The sequence below is a fragment of the Anser cygnoides genome, chromosome 2 (assembly GCF_040182565.1).
Source record: "Anser cygnoides isolate HZ-2024a breed goose chromosome 2, Taihu_goose_T2T_genome, whole genome shotgun sequence".
Classification (NCBI taxonomy): domain Eukaryota; kingdom Metazoa; phylum Chordata; class Aves; order Anseriformes; family Anatidae; genus Anser; species Anser cygnoides.
This window is the reverse complement of record NC_089874.1, coordinates 36297887-36323137: the sequence shown is the minus strand read 5'-3', so window position 1 is coordinate 36323137 and position 25251 is coordinate 36297887. Positions and strand designations below refer to the sequence as shown.

Below are 25251 nucleotides of genomic sequence, written 5' to 3'. Positions count from 1 at the left end.
ATTTTGGGGGGGTGGAGGGAATGCCACAGGGCTTCTGTAGCTTGGTCTAGAAATATCTGTGTGGTTACAGATCTTCTTACTTTTGGTAGGAAGCAAGAGATTGGAATGAAAGAGTCAGCAAAAGGAGCTTTTTCTCCATGCCTTCATTCTTTCTACTTGCATTTTTTCCTCATATTTCTCCTTGTATTTGTTCTGTTGGTGAGAAACAGTTATGTCCTGTTCTTAGCAGGAAACAACTATTAGGAGCTTGGCTGTCAGTTTTGTAAGTACACTTCACCCTGCTTATGAGGCATGCCATGACTAAGGAAAACAGAAAGCTGAGTTACCAGCGTATGTAGGTAGGTGGATCAGTACTGGATGATACCAAGTGTTGGAATCCTATTGGCTTGACGGTACATCTGTATTGGGTTTATGTGACAAGGGCTTTGTAGCAGGGGGCTGCAGGGGTGGCCTCTGTGAGCAGAGCCCAGCAGCTGCCCCATGTCAGTTCAGAGCCAGCTACAGCTGGCTCCAAAGGGACCCGCCGCCAGACAGAGTTGAACAAGGGAGAGATGCTAGTTGGGCCTCTGGGAGAGCAGATATAAGAAAGAGAAAAACTGCTGTGCAACAGCAGCTGGAGAGGGGAGTGAGAAGCAGCCCTGCAGCCCCTAAAGTGCAGCAGGAGGGCAGGAGGTGCTCCAGGCACACAGCAGCAGTTCCCCTGCGGCCTGTGGAGAGGCCCCTGGTGGAGCAGGCTGTCCCCCTGCAGCCCATGGGTCCCACACGGAGCAGATCTCCACGCTGCAGCCCGTGGAGGAGCCCCCGGTGGAGCAGGTGGATGTGGCCTGGAGGAGGCTGCGGCCCATGGAGAGCCCCCGCAGGAGCAGGCCCCGGGCCGGAGCTGCAGCCCGTGGAGAGGAGCCCACGCAGGAGCAGGGGGTCTGGGGGGAGCTGCCGCCCGTGGGGGACCCGTGCTGGAGCAGTTTGCTCCTGGGGGATGGACCCCGTGGTACGGAGCCATGTGGGAGCAGTTCTTGAAGAGCTGCTGTCTGTAGGCAGCCTACACAGGATCAGTTCGGGAAGGACGGCATCCTATGGGAGGGTCCATGAGGGATGGTGGAGGTGAAATGTTAGGGACTTACCACAACTCCGGTTCCCATTCCCTTGCACTGCTTGGCGGGAGAAAAAGGTGGGTGGAAGGTGGTTTTAGTTTGCTTTTAGTTCTCATTGCTCTAGTCTATTATCAATAGGTAATAAATTAGATTAATATCCCTTATGCTGAGCCTGTTTTGCCTGTGACAGTAGTTGGTGAGTGATATCCTTGTCTTTATCTCAACCCACAATTTTTTTCATCATATTTTCTACATATCCTCCTGAGGAGAGGAGGTGAGAAAGTGGTGTGGTGGGGCTTAGCTACCTACTGTTGTGAAACCATCACAACTTCTCAGGTGATCACGTTAGTTGACTTCTTATATTTGCTCCATCTTATTGAAATACCTATCTTTGGATTATCTGTCCTTGTCTTGTTTGCCAATGAAATGTGCTTTAGTATTATTTCTTTAGCATCCATTTATACAGTTGCATCTTGATTTGTAGTAAATAAATATTAATGTCATATAAACAGGGAAGAATAGACTGAGTCTGACAACAATATATGCATTATTGTTACTGAAACTTTGTGTAAAGTTGACGTGGTTTTGTCAGACACCAATAGGCTGGGGGTGATGTCATCAGAGCTGTCCATATTGTTTTGTCTGGAAGGTGTCACTCTGGATGACTTCAATGAAGCAGAACTTTCCCACACAGCTAATTTATCCCTGACTAGGTGTATTGTGGTTTTGGATGATAGAATGTAGGCATGTGTGTAAGTATTGATAGAATGAAACTCATTTTAGATTTGGTATTCTCTCAGACTGTTTGTCTTCCATCTTAGGAAAAAAAAAGTCATTTTTCATGCCACCTCTTTAAAGAAGTGATGGGGAGAGGGATGTGACTTCCATGCCCATCCCTCAGTTGATTTTCACAAGAATATAGTTGGCTTGATTAGGAGTGAGGCTTTTAAAGCTCCTTTAAAAGTAATGCTCCTAAATCAAAACCAGATGTGCCAATGATGTGCATTTCCATTCTATTTTTCTTTCTCTGTCTCATCTACCCCTGCTCGAATCAACAGAAATAATTTCCTTGGGGAATGGTAATCTTTTTTACTTCTCTGGGGTTATTTTCACCATTTGTAAGGATCCTTCAGTAAGGCGATTAATTTTATGCTTATGTTACCTTGCCTATTTGAATTTGGGTACCTTTATAAAAATTGAAGCATAAACTTGAGCTTTTTTCAAAATCAGATCTGAGTCTAGCAGTTTTGTTCTGAAGTCAAACATCAATTTTCTGATATATTTGCAGATGTGTCTTGTTTTCTATATAATTTGCTCTGTTTTGCAAGAAACATCTTTGCATCTCCCTCCCACCATTTTACAATCTTAGAGAGGTTTTGCTGTCCTACAAAACCATTACTCCCCATTACTTGTACTTCTTTCATTCACACTCCAATCCCACTATCATATTTGACTTCTGTTTCTCTTTTTTTTTTGCAAGAAGTTGTGTTTTAAATATTGCTGACATTTCACTTAGATTTGTTTTAGAATCCCATGCTATTGATATGACTATGATCCATGACCCAGTTGTCTCAGGCCTTGACAACTGTACTTTTTTAACTTTTCCTTGGCCTCTTGTGACCCTTTGTTTCCCTTCTATCTTTCACCTAAGGTCTTCGTTTCTTGCAGTCTGCTGTAAATATGCTCCTGGAATCCTTTTCCTAGCTTCTGATCTCTGTCTGCATTATGTATCTTCACCTTTTAAAATGTAACACAAAAACGCTTATCTCTCAGACATATCTTTCTTCCCATCTCCCTTGCTTATGCCAAGCTCTGTTCTGCTCATGCTGGCAATTCTGCCAGCATTGTGTCTTGTGCCATTTTTCCAGTTTCTCCCAAAGCTTGACTCATATCTTCCTTCACAAAAGCTTGGGTTTGTATGTATTAATCAACTCATAATCTTATGATTGCATCTTAATATTTTTTCCCCACAGTCTTCCAACGCTGATGCTTCCTTTAATTTGTTTAGCAGTCATTTTTAAAGACAAAACCGTTTGAGTGCAAATGTTAAGTTTTTTAAGTAAATCTCTTCCTAGTCCTTTTCTCTTTACCCAAAATCACTTTTGTAAGGAGTTGAGAGATAAATCAACACTTAGAAATGCAACTTCGTTCCTATGAAAGGGAAGAGAACAGGGTTAGAGAAACTTGGTTTGATTTGTTACGATCTGTCCTGAGACCTGAATCAGTTGTAAAACACATTGAATATTGATCTAGCTAAATAACCATGCTGTAGCTTTGTACTCATTATAGTTGAATTCTTTGTTTCAGAAAACTCATTAGTATTCTTCCTCACTAACAATATTTCTTTTGCTTGTTGGTAGTTTGGAAAATGGAAATATTTTAAATTTGGCTTATATGTTTATATAAGTTTCTTCTAGCAAACTGTTTTATCTGCTAAAGTTTCCTATGATAGATTTTGAATAATTTTGCTAAATGAAGGTGTGCAATTTGACAATGATGTTTTGAGTAGAAACTTTTATTTATATACTGAAAAACTCAATACTATGGTGCCTCACTCTTGCTTTATGATTCTTCACCAAACTTTTTTATTACACATTGTCATATTCACATGATTAATTCTCTAAGTAGCATCTTTTCATATCTCTGCATCAGGGAAAACTTCTAATAGCTCTGACTGCTTCTAAATTAGATTCACTAAATAAATATATGAAAGAAGTAGGTGGTTATCGCTGCAGCAATCCTGCTAATTGAACAAATCTAAACACCGGTGTGGTAGATAAAATGAGAAATCTTACTTTTCATTACCTGTACCCCTGTGTTGAAGTAAATATTTCAAACACAACTCATTTCTTTCCTGAGTACTTGCTTTCATATTCATCTCTTTGCTTTTTCAAATACTTGCCAGATGAGCTAGGATTCTGTCAAAGTTTACTAGTTCCCATTTCCAGGAGTAAATTATGTAGATAGTGTGGCTTTAACTCATGTTTGATTAGATGCTGTATGTTTTTAAATTAATTTCTCTCTAAGCTCTTTGCAAGGAATACTAACCCACTGCAGAGAGGTTACAGTACTATGGACTTTGTCTGTTCTGCCTTAATGATACAAGGGAATAGTCGAGCAAGAATAAATGAGGTACTTTTGGTGGGTAAAAATGTGAGCTGACTGTCAGTGTGAGATTGGTTCTAGGAGCAGTTAGCCAGCAGTAATAGGGCACACTTGAGTAATTGAATTTGCATAACAAGGCTTGCTGAAGAGATCTGACAGGCGCAGAGATTTGTCTGGCTGGAGATCTCCAGATGGACGTGACCACACAGCAGCTGGGTGGCACGTTTCTCAGCATGGTCAGCAACACCCAGACTGTCAGCTGGCCCCTGCAATTGCAAAGCCCTGGCAGGCCAGCTGGTGGCTTCTGACAGCCAGTGGCCCCGTTAGAGAATCTTTTCATTCTGCCTGTCAGGGTACAGGACCTGCAGGGACCAGTGGTAAGATGTAACAAGTCACCAGTGAGAGTTGTTAAGATGCTTCAGAAACCTGCTTCTGTTAAATAGCTGCTGCTTTACCGCTGAGAGCAAACCTTCTGAAAGCTTTTTCCATCCTTTAACAAGGACAGGACGAACCTGTTCTCCAGCATTTTGTTTTGAAATCTATCACTTGGTGTTAGTTTCTACATGTTTAGTTTCAATACCAATATTTATGCATCTAACCAAGCATGCCCAGTCAGTGACAGAAATGCATTTTTATGAGCTTAATACATTTGTAAGACAAAATGCTGGAGCTTTTCCCCCCCTGTATTCCTTCCATCTGAACTAATACTGCTGTATTCTAGATTTAGCATGTTCAGTTAGCGGGAGCAGTTTATGGAAATACACTGTAAAGGAAACTGTTGCTAACAATCCAGGCAACAACTATTATACTTGAATAGCGTGCACAAATATTCGGTATAGGTAGGAAAAGAATATGCATAACAGTAGAAATCTCTTCCTCAGGCATCCTCCAAGAAATTATGTTTTTAAAAAAATCAACCCTACCCCTTTATTGTTCCAAGTTGCTTATTTGTAACATTCCCCAGCCCCAGACTCTAAGCATTAAGCTATTAGATTTAAACTCTGTTCCCCCTCTCAAACTTAGGAAAGTTCCTGTTCACTGGGAGTTTATAGTCCAGGTCAGTCCACTCCCAAAATAGTAATGAAACCACTAGCAAGAGCTGTGCGCTCTCACCAGCTTATTCTTTCTGTGCCTATGGATGTTACGTTCCCTGTTCAAGAGGTGCCATGGTTGAAATAAGTAGGTGCTGCTGTCTAACATATAGGCTAGCAATTTGGGCAGCCCCTTTTTTGATGTACGCAAACCCCCACAAACTGAGGGAACCAAGAATAGTCTTTTATTGGACGTAGTATCCCTAAATCTCTTAATTTCTTAAGGATTCTCTTGCTTCACTAAGTTTATTCATTTACTTCATTTGCAAATGTTGTAGGAGAGATCCTACTGTTCTTCAAGTACCGGTGTCTGCACTGTCCCTATGAGGTGGTCATCCACAAACTTCTGCCAAACCACTAGCCCCAGCTTCTCCCTTTTTTTGAAAAAAAAGCATGTCAAAATCGGACATCAGTTTCTTCCTTCTTACTGTGTTCTCTTTTTTTACTGGACAGAAATTTTTAGCCTTTGTAAATATGACCAGTAGATCCTGCCACCATCTTTTCTGCCTTTGTGACTCGATTAGTACTGTGACTTATGATTATGATCTAACTTATCACAACCTTTATCCACCCCCTACCTTCCTCCTCTGAAAACTTTGGTACCTTTAACAGGCATCCCTAATTCTGCTGTAGCCATGCTCCGTTAGCAATCTCAGCTCAGGGCAACCTGGCTGTAGGCTCTTCCCCACCCACTTTGTAATCTGGAGATAACAGACGCTCCTAAGAAGGCTCCTTCACAAATGTAATGGTTCTTATCACTGCAGGTGGGCTGGGATTCCCTGTCTGGACTTCTGCACCATGGCTTTAGTCAGGCTAGAACATGTCTTTGATGAAGGAGGATGTTGTACCCAAACTTCTTTCAGGACACTTGTTAGCAGGAAAGGCCTCCTTGCACACAGCGGACTCTGTATTGGCAAAAGAAGTGTGAAACAGCCTTGTGAACCATCCCAATCACCCATTTTTTGATTCTGCGCTAGCACCTTAATTTAATGCTGGGTCCCTCATTCACTTCCCTGTAGGCTATCTGGAATTCCCTGCCTGAACTTTAACAGGCTGGTGCCCCTCTGGCGGCATCTGGAATCAGCTGTGTGGCGTTCTATTGTAATTTATCTGTTTAAGTTTTACTTTGAGAGAAGTGGAATTGTGTCATTAAGCCTTTTAATTAATTTAATATCTATTCATGAGAGAAGGCTGAAGTAAAAAGTTACAATCTTAGTTGAATCCTGTGATGCTGCAACATAAAACGTGCAAGATTTGACTTGTAGATTGGTAACCTCAAGGTATATCTGTTCAAACAGCAGTGATGACAGAACAAATCACTGGTTTGTGTCCATCTGATTAAAAAAAAAACATATAGAGAACATAGTTGACAAACTGTCGTCCCTTGCCACCTTAGGTTTTTGTTACATACACTGTTTTGGGATGGGGAGATGTTTTAAGTATGATGTGTATATATCCCTGTAAGTCTATATGGTAAATAAACAAAACCTTCTGAGTGCACTCTTATCTATAAGATTCTGGAAATGTCCTTTTTAGGTAATTTATCATTTGTGTGTGTGTGAATTTAAATATAATATTGAGAAATACTGTTATTTGAACAGGTTTTCCTCACACTGAGAACACTGAACAGCTACCTCAAGAAGGGAAACTTGGCAATATTTTGAGATGCTTACATAATTATTTTACTGTTGCATGTGTTGACTCCTAGCTAACCCTTGATACAAGGTGTAAAAAAAATAAACTTTTTAAAAGAAAGTGCTGCATCTTTCCCTTCTGTAGGGGATCCTGATCCATTGACTTTCCTACTTTTGTGTCTATTTTGCACAAAGAAAGTGAAGCGTTTTACTTGAGATGGATTTCGAGCCTACAAAGAGGCAAGGAGTGTCGTCTGAAAAAGTGCTGCACGAAAATCAAGAGGAATTGTTAAAATGTAAAAGTACACCTTATATGTTTAGCCAAAAATGATTAAGGAGCTGGCATTTCAAATGTTGTAGCCAGTATGATTAGCTTCCCCGGTAAGAGTATAATGTCGGGTTGTATTTAGCAGATCTGATTATTGTCTCTGTATTGTCTGTGCCAGTGTTAGTGGATGCTTTACTTTTATGCCAGTTCCTTAGGAGCTGGTTCGTGTGGTTAATTTCTGATGTTATTTAGAACATTCATATTCAAATTTGAAACAGGTTTTTATTTATATACACGTAATTAAATATGGTTTGTAAGTTTCTCAGTAAACAACTCTCTTCTCTCTTCCTTCTTTCCCCACTTTCCAGGAAAAGGGAGATGCGGGTGTCATCACAGTCTCTTTTTTGATATTTCTGAGTGCAGAGAACACAATCTGACCTCCCACTTAGAATCTGGCTAGTTAGCCAAAAAAAGTCTACATTCAGTACTGCTTTGACCAGCTTTCTGTATTTTCCCTACTGAGCACCCACTGAACTGTAGCATGTTCATAAATACAGGGTACAGCTAGAACCAGAGCCATGCTCATGTACGTTCTCTCTCCTGTTAGGCTAAGAGAGGAGACAGTACAAAAACGAGGACGTCTGTGCTGTTTGAGGGTGTTTAGTAGAATGAAGTCTGTTCAGTGAAGTCTCCTATGTTGCTATGAGTTGCTATGCTAAGTTCACCTATTCTTCCCAGTTTCCTTATCACTCTTTATGAATGAAAGCCCAAATCTGGGCTACATTTGGGGTTAAAAAAATAAAAAAATAATAAAAAGAATACTTCCTAGTTACATATTCTTGAGACCAGAGTAAGCACAGAAGGATTGCAGGATAACCTCTAAAAAACTGTTTTCTGTGTTTATATCAGACAAGTGCAATTCTTCCTTCATCTTCATTCCAGGGTGTAATTAAAAAGTTAATTTGAAACTGTAATGTTATCTCCTTATGAAGGCAAATGTGTTTGTTTTGTTTGTTTTTGTTTGTTGTTTTTTTTTTTTCATTTAAGAGCTTTTTAAAAGTATACTTTAAAAAATGATTCTAGCCACTGTTTTCTCTTTTGCTAACATTTCTTGGGCATTTTATAGGTAGCAATAAACAAAGTAGAAAACATGCCAAATTGCATTGTGTATTCCAGGTTCTTGCTTCCTCATGGTGTTTTTTTTGTTTTCTTTTTTTGCGAGTGAGAAGGAAAAAGCAGTCTATTGAGCAACTTATATGCATGCCAAAATATTCTGTGGAACCCTTGAAAATGGAAAGTTTTGGGCTACTCTGTGACTTTTTCTTCAGCATTGACAATAGCTGCATCTTTTCAGTGCATATGATCCAATTTCTTTCTAATGCAATTTGATTTGTATAATATTTTGAGAATAAAAAATAAATACGGCTCAAGATGAGAAAATAATTTATCCTCAAGAATGGCGGTTTCTTTTCTTCCAGTTTATGCATCATGGAAGTCTTACTAGACAGCAGGTTGTTTTTCTCAACACATGGCTTTTGTAATGAATTGTTATTTATTTAGATTTCAGTGCTAACGTTCTTTTTCTCTTAAGAAGAAATGTTTCTAGGCCCTCATTGGCTGCCTTTTCCTTGTTGTGTGGACTGCTCTGAGCAGTAACAATTAAATCTTGTCCACTAGTACATTTTCTAAGCTTAATGTATCTGATTTTTTTTTTTTTAGCACTTACGTACTTAGTATTTTTTTTTTCTCATTTACTCTTGTTGAGGTTGCCTACATGGGCTATGTTTTTATTTCATAGTTAGAGCTTTTGTTTTCATATGATATAAATCAATTTGAGATTCCATATTTCAGATTGGTCATCCTTTTTATCTTTATTTTTGTCATCTGTGAGCACATACATGTGCAAACGTATGTGCAGCCATCACCACCAATTGAAAACTGATCTCTCATCTGTTCCTTTAAGCTTTCACTGTTCTTTTATTTAGGAACAGTCGTTGCTCTACTGAATCTCTGCTTTGTTTTTGGTCCTTGCTTTCAGCTGTATTCCTAGACAGGATGCAGTTCTGTCCTCCATCCTTGTAAATAAGACCCAACTGTGCTTCCCCACATCTGTGCAGACGAAACTCTCTTGCAAACTGTAGTTATCCCTCGTTACCTTTGTGCTCCTTTGCTGGACTTGGTTGTATCATGCACCTGGTTGGAAAAACAAGTCTCCATTCCCTCATTCCTCTGCCTCTCCAAGAGGCAAAAGTAGTGAAAACGATGCTTGCTCAGAGTAGAAATGACTAAAACAGCATCTTTAAAGGGCCTTGTAGAATGAGTGGGCAGTGAGAAACCACAGAGATAAAAAAGCTTTGGATAGCAGAAGGCTTTGTAACAGCAGAAGATGCAATCTAACTGCAAGAGCAGTGGGTGGGCTGATCTGCAGTAGAGTAAGTGTGGCCCCGTGATTGTGAGGATGCTCATGAGCTGCAGATAAATGCGAGGATTCTGGACATCCTACAGGCATACAGTCTGTGTTTGATGGAGCCTCTCTGCATTAACACTTCTTATTGCTAGGTCTGATGTTTCCAAGAGTCAGTGCACCATGGCCGTGCTACTGTATGGCAACCTCCTCTTTCTCCCAGTAAGTTCAGAGGAGGGGAGTGGAAGAGGTTACAAACTGCTATCATTATCACTCTTACCCATTTGGGCACGCTGCAGCTAGCGCTATTTGCAGCTACACAGGAGAGCTTTTGCAAAACAAGCCAGCACTTACTAGTCAACTGGCATACAAAAGCTTTTTGGTTTCTGAATGGAAAAGCGAAGCTTAAACATATGTCTGTGCTGGCAGCGTAAATGACTTTCCTGCATAAGTGTCCAGAATTCCTTTATCCCTTCTTTACATTTCCAGCGGAGCTCTTAACTGGGAGTTCAGACACCAGGGTTCTTGTCTTGTCCAAGTTTTAGTCAAGTCGGTTTGACATGTTCTTCTTTCCTTGGCTGCCAGTTGTTATAAGTTAGTACTTGGAATGATCACACTCTTGTCTCACCCACGGTCATTCCATTCATATGTGGACACTTCTGGGGATTGCAGTCCCAGTTCTTTTCCAGTCCCTTGTGCTGAAAATCCCTTAACCCTTTCAGTACCAGGTGAAAACAATGCAAAATGAGAGGTGAAGCAATTTTTTTTTAATATTTTAATAATAACTGCAGCAGTTTTCACCTACTTTGCAGTATGGTGTTTTAACAATAAACCATAGTAGTTACTATACTTGCGTAAGTTAATATAATTTTACATAAATCAATGCCATGTAGTCCTACCACTTTCAATCTGGGTTATTTATACACTGTGATGTACAGAATCCTCAAAAGCTGCCTTAAAAGGGTTTGGTTGGTTGGTTTGTTTTTTGTTTGTTTGTTTGTTTATTTTTGTTTAATCAGAATCCTGACCAGGTTAAATTAGAAAGAGATTTGGAGAAGATACAGCACAATTGCACTAACCTAATTGCGATTAGAGAAAGTCGTTTTGTTTTGTTTTTCTTCTTTTTTTTTTTCCCCCCCTTTTTTTCATGGTTTATTCTCCATGGAGAATCGATAAATTTCTAATAATTGTGTTGAGTGGGGTTGTATCAGGATGTTCAATTATATAAGGAAAAATCTTTGTTGTAAATATAATAAAATATGTTGTTTGTTTTTTTTCCCCCTTTATATTCAACTGACACAAGTTTCTAATCTACTTGAGGCATATTGGTCTTATTAGGGTAAGGTAGCTTTCTTCTCTGAGCCATGCAGCATCACTCATACAAACTGTTTCTGTTTACAGATCGGTATTTTTATTGCCTCGTTGACCTTAGAAAAGCAAGAACAATTTCTGATCATTTCCTGATATGAATTGACAGTAGCAAGTCCTACACTAGCATATTCTAATTTTCTTCTTATTTGTATCAACCGGGGGTTTGTATTTGGACAGCCATTTTGAAGTGTTTCACTGTACATCAAAATAATAGGTCCTAATGGATTGCTTCCTGCTTGACTAGACAAAAGTATTTATTAAGAAAAAAATAAATTGTGTCTTAGCAAACGTAAAAGAAACAGTAGACTAGAATTAAGTAGATTTTCTATTAATGGCTTCGCTTTATCAGATATTTATATTCCGTGTATGATTTTATTATATATTAAATTCTGGCAATAAGGTAGCTTTTGCTCTCCAAGGTCAGTAGTGTTCAGATTAATCAGGCTGACATTTCATGCCGGTGGGTCATGAACTGTTGATAATAGCATTAAATGGTGATTCACTTGCTGCGGGGAGCACAGCTCATTATCCAGTCACTATATTAAATCATCGCCACAAACAGCTAGGACCTAGCATGTGCACACACGCATGTGCACACACACACACACACACACACACTCACTCGTGCATGGGAAAATCAGAGGTGGGGATCTCTGTCCTGCAGCTATCCGTTTCTCTGTTTATTGCAATTGTTAAAGCTGTTTCCAGCATACCGGGATGGTAGACTTCACCTCATTTGAGAGGCTGAAGTAGTTCCGTCTGAAAAATCTGTTTGTGTATGAAACAGGACCGTGCGGTTAATTTTCTAGCTTCTCTCTGATAAGAGGACATTGTTTTTTGTGGCCAGTTCCATGTTAGACAAAAACAAAGAAAAATACACGCACGTCCCTTCTAAAATGTTAGCCTTGGAAACCAGAACAAGATGCAAAATGAAAACATTTGAAATCTCAATTGCTTGAATGCCCTGAATATGGATTTTTGTTTAATGCTGTGTTTGAGTAACTTCTATATTAGTTTCAGATGTGCTACTTCCTGTTAAAAATATTTGGATTAAAAAAACATTAGCCACTGTCCTATTGCAAGAAAAAGCATATATATCATAATGGAAAAACTTAAAATAGAAGACTGCCTAAATAGCTGAACAGTGGCTTCATTATGGTGAGTGAGGGGAAATTCCACTCTCTAACGCTTAAAAGATTTTGCAGCTAAATGCAAATCTTACTTAAATTTAAGTTGTATCTTTTTAAAATGAATTTTGATTTTAAATCATCACAAGTTCAGCAATTAGTACGAACCATGGGGCTTTTTTTTCTCAGTTTGGAACAGAGAACTGGGGAGTTTTCAGCTTTCCCATCCTCTGCCCTCTCCATCTGAGCCAGTACAATTTGGTTTAGTGCAGAAGTGACTGCTCACAGGCAGCGCTCAGAGGCACTTTGCTTTCAGATACGAAGGCTTGCTCAGAGTGTGAGCTTCTCAAGGTCTCTACATTTGACACTGGAGAAGTGTTTTTGTTTGTTTATTTTATAGTTCTGGAAAACATTATGTTGAATCAGTATATAAATATTAATTAGCACGAGAACTGTGTTAACCTCAGTAGTAACTTTAAAGCTGTGAAGTTTGTTTTTTTCCAAGTATATGTACATTTATATTCACTTTTATATAAATGTACACATTTACAACTGGTCACAGAAAGGGAAACCTTTTTTCTGAAACAATTAGCATACTATAGACTTTAAGAGAAGTGAAAAAAGGACTGATCAAGGGAAACATTTTAAATTCCTCGAATTGCGTTTTTTTTTTTTTTTTTTTTTTTTAGGTTAAATAGCAGCTACTAGCAGTTCAGAGAAACACGATAGCATGAAAAACCTGTGGGCCACTAGAGGTCACTGTTTGGTAATCAACTTCTAATGAACCAGAACTGTCAGGAAGGCCAATAAATTACACTGTGGATTTTTCTAATTATGAATTCCTATTTAATCATTCAATGACAAGTTAACTGTGGCGGTGGTTCTATGTACTTTGCATACACAGTTATGTTAATGTACTATTATATTTCTTAGGATGGAGGTCCTCCATCATTAGAGCAGTTCATTACCAAAGACTCTCTTATCTAATCATAATTACTGATTATGAGGAATAATTAACTTTGTTACCCTCTTGATTCTTTTCATAGGCAAAATGCAGTCTTTTTCTTTTCTTTTCTTTATGGAAGACCAGGGCATGCATTGACTTTAGATACCTTTACATTAGAGAAAAAAGGTTAATTTGTTTTGTGCAAAATTGCTTAAGTTGTAGTGCTGGAATAGTTATAGTTAGCTGGGAAAAAAGAAGTACAGGAATAATTTTATAGTGGATTTCTTTAAGCTGTCACTCAGTACCATTAAATGTGAAAATATTTTATTTCATTTAAGTGCAGCATTTAGAGCATGTAAAGATTTGTAAATTTAAACCATATGATTGCACATTTGTCCTTCCGGAAACAATAAAAGTAGCAAGAAAAAGATTATCTCTTTTTAAAGATATTTCCATATTAAACTTAGAATTAGCATGATGTAAAGAAGCATGATTTTAAATGGCATGTTTTGAACTCATTGGGAACGAGGCATCAAATACATTTGAGAACACTGAATAGTACATTACATTTTGGGCTGGAGGACAATGCTAAATCCAGTCCTACAGTAGAGATATATTTTTTGTTTTGCAAAGGAGTAATAATAGAATGATGTGTGGGGGGTTCCTAAACAGGAAATAGATATGAGAACGGCCGTTTAATGAAGGATGCCTTAAATGGAAGGTCTGGATCCTTCCAAATTGGTCTGCTTTTCTTGCAGTCGTTGTCAGCTTGCATATTCTACTTTGCTTTTTTAGCGCTGAATAAAGGCTTCTAGAATTAACCATGAACGTGCTGAAATTAGGCAGCAGGAAATGTTTAGCTACTTTATGGATATAAAGTTAGGCTTGCTTAAAAATAAGCATATATTTTAGAAGAAAATGAAAGACAGAATATATGGACTCTTACACTGAATCCTCTGGCAAGATTCGATGGCAAAGTGGTTGCAGAAAGGAGAGCCACATCTAAAACAATGCACCGTGACAGTCGTTCACCTGCATGAAAAAATTCTTGGTCCTCATACCACTCGTAACACTTTAAGGTACAAAGTTCAAAAGTTTGTTCAAATATGTTCGTTTCAGTCTTCAGTCCTATTATTTCCTTAAGCATTTCTTTCCCATTTCGTTTGGTAAAACTGTGTCAGTTGTCCTGTCACAGGCTGTACCCTAAATAGGCAAAATTAAAACTCACAGCCGGGCAAGTCTCCAGCAGAAAATACTGGATTCTTTTTAAATAACTTGCTGGACACTTCCTTCTGACTATATGTTGTTGCTTATTTCAGTTTAGAATTTCATTAGGTTGCTGCTGTTATACAGTAGATGCATTTTATATGTTGTAAATGTAAATGTGCTCCTACTGCTCGGCATTGGCATTGCTACATCTTCAACTGCGAGATAAACCAGAAATGCTTAGGTATCAGTCTGTTATGCTGTTCCACACCCGTTTGAATGCTTTTTGTTTTATTTTTTTTCCGTGTTTACAATGCTTTTATTTTGTAATGTCACAGGAAAGGACCAATGAATGCATCAACAGAAATTTGTCTGTATGATTTTAGGCTCCTACAGCTGGCTTTCTCCAAAGGGAACCTTTTATTGAGCAGAGCACTTGAACCCATACCTGTTGAGCAATGCAGTTTCAATGCATACCTCCATGTGATTTGATTTTTTATTTTTTTTAGCAATGTGCTTAATGCTTTCTTTATTCAGAAAAAAAATGCTGCTGTGCTTTGTTGCATTTGGGAGTCTGTCTGAGGGTGACATGGTAAAGAAAAGCATAAAGGACTAAATTGTTTAAATATTTTGGTTTATGTAAGAGGGGATTAGTATCTTGTTACAGTTGTACTGATACTGGAGAAATATATAAAAAATAGTATTAAAATGTCTGGGTTTATTTTTCCTTCTTTAAGGTTTTTGTTTTTCTGTTACAATACAGGGTTTTAGCTATCGCATATCTATTCGACAATGAAGTGTCAACACACCTGCATTTTGTTGTGGACTTACGTTAGAATACATGAGGATTTCATGCCTTCTAGGTACAGACATTCAAGTCCAACTAGCAAAATCTGCAAATGCGGTGGTGTATGGCTAACTGCTTTTTGTAATTTGCAAGGCTCAGCAAGTTTGGCCAAATGTCTGTTTTTGTTGGTCACAAAATTGCACAGCAATTGCGTGTTGCTCAGTCAAGGTAGATGAGATCAAAAGCTGCGATGCCAAGGTGGGCTTTGGGTTCTAGTCGTGGCTTTTGCTGCCCCTCACAAATGTTACGATTCTGGGGTGGCTTTGTTATTGTTGTTGTTCATTTTGATATTGTCTGTTGATTTTAGTTAGAGCAGATAAAATAGCTCTTCTGGGATTTTACATTCTCTAAGACAACATTGTAAATGCTCATCCCTTTGAGCTTTTTCTCATGCAGTCCCCTAACAGTCTGTTTTCTGGTTGCTGATCTTCTGCATAGCATGGAGTTGTGTCCTCAGTGTATGTTTAATACTTGGCTCTGTCACCTTTCTAATGCTAGCAAATGTTTTTGTTTTTGCAATATGTGGCTGAGAAATTGTTTTGGTTTTAGGACTCGGTGCATAATCCAGCCAACATGGGAATTGTGCTGGAGCCTGCCTGCTCAATTTTTGTTGCATGGAAGGATAACATTGGCCCACGTAGTTGAGAAACTGTGCATGTCCATGTTTCGTTTTCAGACTTCCACTAAAACACTGGAGTTTCAAACAGTAGTGCTGGCCAAGAAGATCAGGGGTTATTTTCTTTGTTTCTTTTGCATTTGATATTTCTCTTGTATTTATGCTGCGCTCCCTCGGAACTGAGCTAAGGTTAAGCAGATAGCTTAGCGGCACGTGCTTTTTATTTGGGCTGTCCTGAAGCCTGCTTTGGAACCGTGCTTTATTGGATGCCTAGAATATGCAGCTTCAGTCGTGCACTGACCTACCAGCCTTCCTGCTAACGTTTGGATAAAAACTGAAATACTTCTTTTCAGTTCTGCTGAGCTCTGTGCAGTTAGCTTTGCTGTCCAAGACAGTAGATACTTGCGGTTGTTGTTAAGTTTTAATATTTCTATATCAGCCTGCAGACCCAAATGAGATTTATACTGTATGTATAAATGTTAGGGATGGATAAAGGAGTAGCTAAATCTGGTACTCCAGCAAGAACACCTAAGGGCTTTTTCTGTTGTCTGGGGCTTTTTATGGTGGAGTATGGTTTAAAGAGAGGGCATAGGAAAGATGACTGGCATGGAAAATGTATTTAATACAGTATTTGAGGTATTGAAAATAGGCAATTTATTTAATCAATCATATTTCATTTCCTTTCTTATTGCAAGGCTGTTAACCTTTTTCCTTGGTAACTTTCCTGGTGCTCTGATATTTCACTTTGCCATTACAATGACTAGAACTAAACGCAGTGCTGCCGACAGAGCGATCTCTTCAGGCCTTTCTTTCACTTTGTACTTCTGTTGAAAAAGTTAAAGTGCCTTCTGTGTGCATTTGCCTTTTGCAACTTATTTTCTTTGGCTAATCATTTTGGAGGTGTCAGTTACTACTCGATACCATCTCATAAATTTTTCTGGTGCATTTGCTTTACATTAGACCGTCTTAACAATAGCTTCCACTCTAGTTATTCATGATTTATTGAGAGGACATATTGTTTTCTGCGTTTTGGCATCCTTCTATAGTACATCTAAATCAGACTGAAGATTTTTATTCTGGTGTCCATGGCCAAGTTCAACTACTAATCCCTACAGAATTGCACTCTTCTTCCTTTAAAAGCATAGAGCCTCTTGTTACCATTTTGCCTTTTTTGTTTAATCAGTTCTCTACCCTTCCTTCTTTGCTACCTTCCTGGTGATGTTTAAATATTTTTGCGTGTGTGCCCAAAAGGGATATCCTGTGCTACTGTAATTCAAGTGTACCTATTGTTTACGTACGTGTATCCTCTTGATTTGTGTAAATCCTCAAGTATGTTCTCCTTGAGGCCCCTGAGGATCCTTGCATATACAGCAGCACATCTCAGATTGCCACATGGGACTGGAGAGTTTGGTGCTGGCTTTTGTCTTCATACAGCAGCTAGCAAAATACACTCGACCACAACAGCAACAGAAGTGCTAAAGAAAGGGTATTAAAGCATTCTCTGTCCATACCTTCTGCCTTCGTATTATTGTAAGAGGGAAAATCTGTTTAATTACTGCCTGTCACGCTGGGCTCTCCAGAACAGGTAGCATATTGCACACCTCTCTTGCATCTTTCTTTCAATCTACGCCGCTGTTATGAAAATAGCTGCATGGAGCATTAATGCTGATGCACACAGTCAGACCCACTCCTCGGTCTTGCCTGTGCTTGTGGGAGGCGGGGGTGGAGGAGGAGGAGGGAATTATTATTCTGCTGCTGACACAGGGAGAATGAGAGTGGCTTGATGCAACAGAAGATTATGTTCCCTGAGGATAAACAAACAGAAGGAGATAAATTAGGAGAGAGGATAATCCTGTTAATATGTGCATTCCTTAATTCTGATTCAGTTTTTCAAAAGGTACGGTTTCACAGAGGTTAGATATTTAATTAGTACCTGTAAACCATTTCTTTAAGTTTACCTTATAGACTGTGGAGTAATGCTTTGAGTTGGCATTTGAGATGCACAAATTTGCCCATAAACAGGAACTGCAGGTCGAGATATGAATATCTCATGAGGGAAAAATAATAATGTGCACATCACCATTCCTTCCTCAGTTGAAAAACAAACAAAAAACTTTTGTTCCCCAGACTTTTTCACAATCCTGTTTGTTCGGAAGTCAGAGCAGCTTACTCTCTGCAATGTTCTGTTGCTTTTTCAGCAGAAGCTGGGCCATTGTGATATTTATCTGAATTCAAACAAGGCTAATTAAAAGAGCTGCTGACAGTTGTTGTGATCTGACTTTGACTGGAGCTTGATGGTCATTATGGGTAAATAATGAACCAGGTCTGCAAATGTAGCAGCTGCCAACTTGGGATAGAAGAACAGCTATTGCGTCCAATTTAAGGATCTATCGACCGCTTCCCTTCTCCCTGCAGATCTTCTTCCTAGCAGAAAACTAATGTTTTCTACTGCTTTGTTTTGTGGTTTCAGCTATTTCTGATATAGTCTATAATTTCGTCTTAAATATTTAACCTAGTCCATTATTAGCTTTCAGAGTTAACAACTTTTCCATTGGGCTTTCTTTGCATTTTTATTTTGTTTTGTGGATTTTTTTTTTTTTGCAGTTTGCTTTTTCTGTACAACGTAACTGCTTAAATAATTATGATAATGTGTATTTAATTTGCCTGTTGCTGCGGAATAAAAATCAACTAGTTTTTTTTCTTCACACAGCCATAATTTTGCACGTTTTATAATTGGTTTATGCTGTAAGAGAGATGCTTCTACTTCCTTAAGCGTGCTTTTTTCCTAGAGTAATATTGCGTACTCGTTGTATAAATCTTCAGAGCACTGACCTGAACCTCCATTTCCATTTTTGTTCAAACATCAGTAGTTTATGAGGTATGGTGATGCGAGGCTCGATTTATCAGAAGAGAGAAATAGCAATGACTTTCATTAAGGCATACTTCCAAGTATGTTGTCGCTTCATCATGAGCTTTGCCTTGTCCCATTAGCAAGCAGGAACGGGTGCACTAAAGGGAAAATGGCAAATTTTAATAATAAATTAAATTAACTTTCCTCTAGAATGTCTGCCATTATAAATGCAGCATAGACATTTAAAAGTCAGTGCAGAATTTGATACCCACTAGAACTTAGCCCATCTACCCGGCATTTGCTCAGCTGCCATTAAAAGGCAGCGTGCATTATGTAAAATGTGCAAACGTGCTTGTGCACGGCGCATAATGCGGCGGAGCTGGGGATCTTGCTGGGAAGAAATGATCCCAAGCGTGCCCCTAAAAGACAAGTCTTGCTCTGAGATATAATGATGAAAAATTGCCCGTTTATTTGTGTCTTTGTGTTTCAGCAGAAACCAAACTTGGAATTGTTGTCTGCGGCGCTGGCGGAGGGGGCTCGCGCGCGTACGGCGTGAGTCCGTGAGCGTGGGCGCTCCTGTGCCGGCAAGGCCCGCGCTCCGTTAACAAGGGGTTACGTTGTGCCGGTTTGTGTTAAACCAGATCACCCCTAACATGTGCGGAGCCATTCATCTGTGTCACCAAAACCCAGGAGGACATCTGACATGGACTTTGAAACAGAAACAGTGATCACTTACAAATCAAACATGGCACGCTCTAAACCGATTGTGCACGGCAATCTTTTCGAGAAAGGACAACTAATTGAACATGATAAAGTGTAAAGTTAATTAACACCCTTAAATTTGTTGATTACTTTCACGGGATTATATTGTTCGTTGAGTAGCAGCTTTCTGTCCCAGCTGTCGCCTTTTTAGCGAATGTCGCTGGTAAACAATAGAGACACCATAACAAGTCGTAAATGGTCCCTGTGACAGCAGCCCCTTGTGAGGCTGCATCTGTAGAAAATGATTAGAACAATTGCATTTTAAAGACGGCTCACATCGCAGCCCAGTCCCATCGGCCCTCTTCTTTATCTGCGTTGATGGCAGACTGGTTAAAACATTTAAGTTCTTTTGAGCAAATTAAGTGATTTACTGTGTTTTGGTTATACAGCAGTAGAATAGCTTCATAGCTCTACCTTTGATGCTGGTTTTTATAATAGGGAGAAACCCAATCCCTTTGAGTGGTGCTTTTTTTTTTTTGTTTGCTTTTTTTTTAATTTTCTGAGACTGGTCTGTTTACTCGTTCCCTAGAAATAGATTGAGGATGTCAGACTTTGTCTGTGAAGCAACTAAAAGAAAATGATACACTATTTATATTTTATAAAAATAACTAGTTTCCTCGTGGCTATTTTAAATTTATGGTATCATTTTAAATATCCTGCTTTTATTTCCAGTAGGGATTTGTAGACGATGTTGCCTATACGTGCCTTTTAATGGGTTTTGGATTTATATACGTAGCAAAACAATAGTAACCTTTACAGCTAATCTTTCCTTGTGTATCTTGGTTTAACTTTTTGTGAGTTTCAAAAGACAAAGTATTTCATGCGAGCTGGCAGGTACTTAAAAGGAATTGCTTAGAGCTTATAATCATGCACACACACAAGCTACACAGATGCAGGCTCTCAAGTTCAACCTATCTGAAGGAGAGAAAACATGACAAGAAACTGCTTGTTTGAAGATACTTAAGTCACTTAAGTTGCATTTTTGCAAAAATATTGGAATAAGGGACCGGTGTTTCCTTGCACTTCCCAAAACACAACAGGCAAAGTTTCAGCACTAATGTGTGAAGGTACAACATTGTAAAATAGGAGAGAGGATTAAAACTCTAACACCATATTTCTTACATCCTTTTTAGATCATAAACTAGTTGCTGAAATTCTGCCTTGCGCAGTAGACTAGATGTTGAACAGATCAACGAAGAAATGGATGTTTGCTGTCTAAGCTTTTTGATGTTATAGCCCTCAACTCTAGCCTGTCCTTTGGAGTCACACTCAGTTTTAGTTTTTGTTCTCAACTTTGTCAGCAACAAAACATGTTATGTGCAGGTGCAACACAACGGTGATTTAAATATTTTTGGCATAGGGTGCTCTGTGTTTTCAGCAGTGTAACTAATGGTGCTCCAACGAATAGCTGTACAGTATCACTTTTTTTTTTTAACTGATCTCCATGCTGCTGTTCTTACAAAAATGTAATACAACTGAAACTGGAAGCATATAGTTTTATGTAACGTCTTTATGTTAACATTTTTTTTTCTGGCAATTTGTATTCTTAGTAATAAGTGAGCTGCATTTAACCAAACTGCTTTTACTGGTGTAGCTCTAGAGGTAAGACCTTAGTTTTTGGAGCTGGAAACATCAGTTGCAAACTGCAAGACTTTTTTCAAGGTGTTAAATGTTGTCAGAGTTGTAATAAGCAAGGAAAAGCAGATATGGAAGGGCAGGGTGGCTACTGAACTAGGCTGCCTGGCTGGAAACCTGAAACTTGAGGTCATCTAAATCTAAAACTATCCCAGGACAGCCGCAACCAGTTGCTGCTGTCATATGAGGGCTCCATTCACATTTTTGTCTAAAGGTTTGAACTTGGGAACTGCTCTACCTCAGGTCCGCTGAGCAAACCAATGGCAATCAAAGTGAGAATCCCATGGATTGAACTCATCCTTGCCCTATGGGTAACTTGGTCAGAAATGACAGATGTTTTAAAGAGCAGCTCTGTATATACCTCTTTTCATTACAAAAAATTAATTTTCCAGATCTTAGTCCAAAACCTTTTAGTACCCAAGTGGGAAACACAACTCCAGGTGGGTATGCCATAATGCAGGGCTACTCTAGAACTTCTCACCATGCTTTTTCCCTGACTCACACATTTTTATTTTTTTTCACACCCCTCCCGCTAGCTCGCTCTCTTATCAGACTTACCTGCAAACCTGTTCCTGTATATTTGTATTTCTGTGAGAAACTCATGTTGTTTAGTGTTGTGGTGTTATGATTTATCGACTCAGAGTTGACTTACTCTGTGCGATCTGGCATGATCCCTCAAAGGATTCAGCACACGGGTTGGGGGGGATCATCCTAGAGAAGCCAAGCATAGGACTGCAGCCATGGGCTCCAGCAGTCTTGCTTTGCAGAGGAGAAGATCTTAAATGTGCTGCACACAAATGCAGTTTCTCTGCAACTCTTCCCTGGCGATGAGAAGCTTACTGTATTTTAGAAAGAGCAAAGAGATTCTGAAGGCTTTGTGGACTTCTGACCCTAATCAGCAGTGGTGTATATATAGCACTATTTTAGGTAGTAAGCAATCTTTCAAAAGTCAAAAGATGAAAAATAATCATTAGCTTTATGATTTCATTGAGCTGCTTTGCTTTTTCCCTTGCTCTCTTTAACGTTAGAAGCTGATAATACTCTACTGGCCTGTGTTGTTGGTGTGGAATCTGTAATTTTTGAAATGAAGCATTGCATTCTTTTCTAATGACTTTTGATTTCTATTTTTAGCTGAAGTTACAGTTCTTGTATGCCTAGACTCCCTGCCAAAACTTTCTGAAATTGCCAGTGTAAAAGATTTGCAACATTGCTTGTTTAATTTTGATAAAATAGCTGATAGTTGGCAAGGACCCTGGATGATAAAATTTAGCACAAAGTAAACAGGTTTTTGTTTTTAAAAACAGAATTTTCCAAGCCTTCTGAATTATACAACAAATTGCTCTTTTTTTCTAGTTAGCTAATTTATTTTTTCTACTTGAAATGTAAGCGTTTGAACAAGTGAGAGAGTGCAGCTGTCAGAAGATTAACCAGCTGAAAACTATTGTCAGCATTAATTTTGCTCTAATAAATGACTCTCTGAAGCTATTTAGCAGTCTGTAATCTAGATACAAGGCTATTGACCTATGATGGATAGTACTGGATTTTGTTTGTAAGCTTTGACTTAAATTGTCTACTTAATTTGCTGCAGGTCAGATCACAGGATTAGTGGTAAAGGCCATTATGTGGTTGGAATAAAAATAGCTGGAGGAACGGAATGAAAATCATTGTGTTTATTAACGTAGCAATCTTTGCGGTCATGTATGTAGTAAATTGCTAGCCAACAAGATGACAATGACGTGTTTGTGTTAGCTCTAAGTCTAGGGTTTGCTCTTCCTTCAGTTCCTGGGTTTTGTCACATGAGTTGGCTGGAGAGGAGTTGTTCAAGTGAGGTTAAGGATTGGCTGCAAATAGGGTGTTTCTTAACCAGAGCAGAAAGGCCTCTACCATTGTAGATATACTAGTACAAATGTTGTTCTAGGAGCAGCAATTAATGTTGGGTATGTATGGACTGATTTGGTTAAAGCTTGCGTCTGCCTGAGTTCTTCTGGACGTTCCAGTTCTGGACTCCCCGCTACAAGAAAATGAAGGGCCACTAAGTTGATAAAGGGACTGGAGCATCTTCCTTGTGAGCAGTGGCTGAGAGAACTGAGACTGTTTAGCAGTGAGAGGAGAAGGCTCAGGAGGATCTCATCCACTTGTAGAAGTATCTGATGGGAGGGAGGGAGCCAGACTTTCCTCAGTGGTACCCAGTGACAGGACAGGAGGTAATGGGTGCAAATGAAAACTTGTGAAATCCCATTTTAGGGGTGCGTTTTCATTTGTTACTACACAATGTCTAGCTCAGTGAAGGCTCTTCCAGTTACACTCTGGAAACTATTTCTATATAAACAGCTATTAATGGTTATTATGGTAGATAATTGCTGAAAAAGAAGTGTGAATCACAGCTGAAGAGCAGGTTGTCTTACTGTAGAAGCAGAATTGTCCATCCTATACAGAAAAACAAACCATTTCACCTGGGTATCATTTGAGACCACTGTAACTAGTTGAGCATGTTTTATTTGAAAATGGGCCATTTTCTGCAGCTGTACATCGTCAAAGTTTGATGCATAGCACAGAGAATGTATATTGTCTACACTTCTTGCTGAAGTGAAAATTGGTGAGGAAGCTGTTGTGTTAGTCAGTTTTGGGGTATGTTCTTCCTGACCCATGGTAAAGATAGGATAGACTTTTCAGAATAAAACTGGGAATAATATGTTCGTAAGTGTGGTAATGTCAGTCATCTTTACATTGGTTTTGCATAGCTCTTTATGTAGCTGTATATGTGTTAAGTTTATGGATAGAAAACTAGACGTTTCTGAAATTAAGTAGAATTTTGCTTTAGATTAGAGACATAATAAACTGCAAAGATTCAGAAGGCAAACACTTTGTTTTACATGTCTGTGGCTTTTAGATGTTCAGTTATGTAAAAATCAGCAAGCACTGATAAAACTTAGCCTGGGGTTTGGAAAAGCTGATAAAAGTGGAGTTAACTTTGAGCAATTGTTTGTTAATAGTCATATTCGCATATTCAGAGTAGTTTGACAAAACAGAAATGTTATTTAGTTATTCAGATAAAATTAATTTTATAGAGTGTAAGTTTGCAGAAAGGGTTGATTGTTTGTTCATATGAAATTATAGAGTCACTTTGCCAGTTTTCTGTAATTCTTGTGAATTGTTTATCTGTTACTATTCCTGAAGATACAGCCTTTCATAAAGTGGCTTTATCTTCATCAAATGCTTGAGAATTAAGATCTCTGATCCTGAAAATGTTTGGGATATAGGCTTACTTTTACATCATCTGAGGGATTCATCATAAGGGAAGTATTCAACGCATAAATTTTGCATCATCAGACCCTTACTGATAAGATGAAGTTGTTAAGATTTTTTTGAAAAAAAAAAAAAAAAAAGTGGTATTAAATCCAGTGTTGTCTTGATTCAGGTGTTGGAGCTGCTCGAGCTGGAAACCTTACTTTCATGGTTGGTGGAGTGGAACAGGAATTTGATGCTGCCAAAGAGTTGCTAACATGCATGGGTTCTAATGTGGTGTATTGTGGAGAGGTTGGAACTGGACAGGTAATGCTTGCTGAGGGCTTGATAGTTATCTCAGTCTTTTATTTTTGGTGCTTTATTTTTCTTGAATGATATCCACTTTTTTATTCCAGAACTAAATGCATTGTATTATATCTTCTCACTTGTTTTCTTAATTCTTCAACCACATGTTTATAAAATAATCTCTTGGCTTTGTCCTCCAGTCTGTTGTGTAGCTTAGTGCCAAAACATCTGACCGGGTGTTTTTTCACCTTGACTTGTTAAATTATACTTAGAGGATACGGATTTTAACTTTATTTCTTCTAAATTTAGATTTACTGAATGTTACCTATGCATAAACTTAACACGTTTGCATTAGAAAATGCAAAAACTAATTGACTGTTTAACTTTTTTTCAGGCTGCAAAGATCTGCAACAACATGCTTTTGGCCATCAGTATGATTGGAACTGCTGAAGCTATGAATCTTGGAATCAGGTTTGTTCGATTCTTGTATTGGATTGGAGGGATTTTTTCTGTGTTCACAGTCTTGTGTTTTACAGCTTATTGTTGCTGAGACATTGGTGATTGGACAGCATAGATACACTTTGCCCGGAAATTGTCTTATAAAAGTCATTAATGTGCTAAAGAGATTATTTAACTAAGGTAGGGCTCCTCAGAACAGGAGTATTCTCTTGCATTGGCTGTATAGATCATTCCATTCTGCCCCTGAAGATAAGAATTTGTTTATTCTGTTATAGCGCACTGTACAATAACGTTTTGTCTTACATTA

The 25251-nt window shown here is 38.7% G+C and overlaps 1 protein-coding gene across 2 annotated transcripts in view; it reads left to right on the top strand.

Annotated features, from left to right (window-relative positions):
* HIBADH (3-hydroxyisobutyrate dehydrogenase) overlaps positions 1-25251 on the top strand; it is an 83748-nt gene that overhangs the window by 45509 nt on the left and 12988 nt on the right. For both annotated transcript variants that reach the window (XM_048070311.2, XM_066991858.1), the window contains exons 5-6: positions 24373-24506; positions 24880-24956. In XM_048070311.2, coding sequence (XP_047926268.1) covers positions 24373-24506; positions 24880-24956 — 211 coding nt within the window. The remainder of the gene's footprint in view (positions 1-24372; positions 24507-24879; positions 24957-25251) is intronic.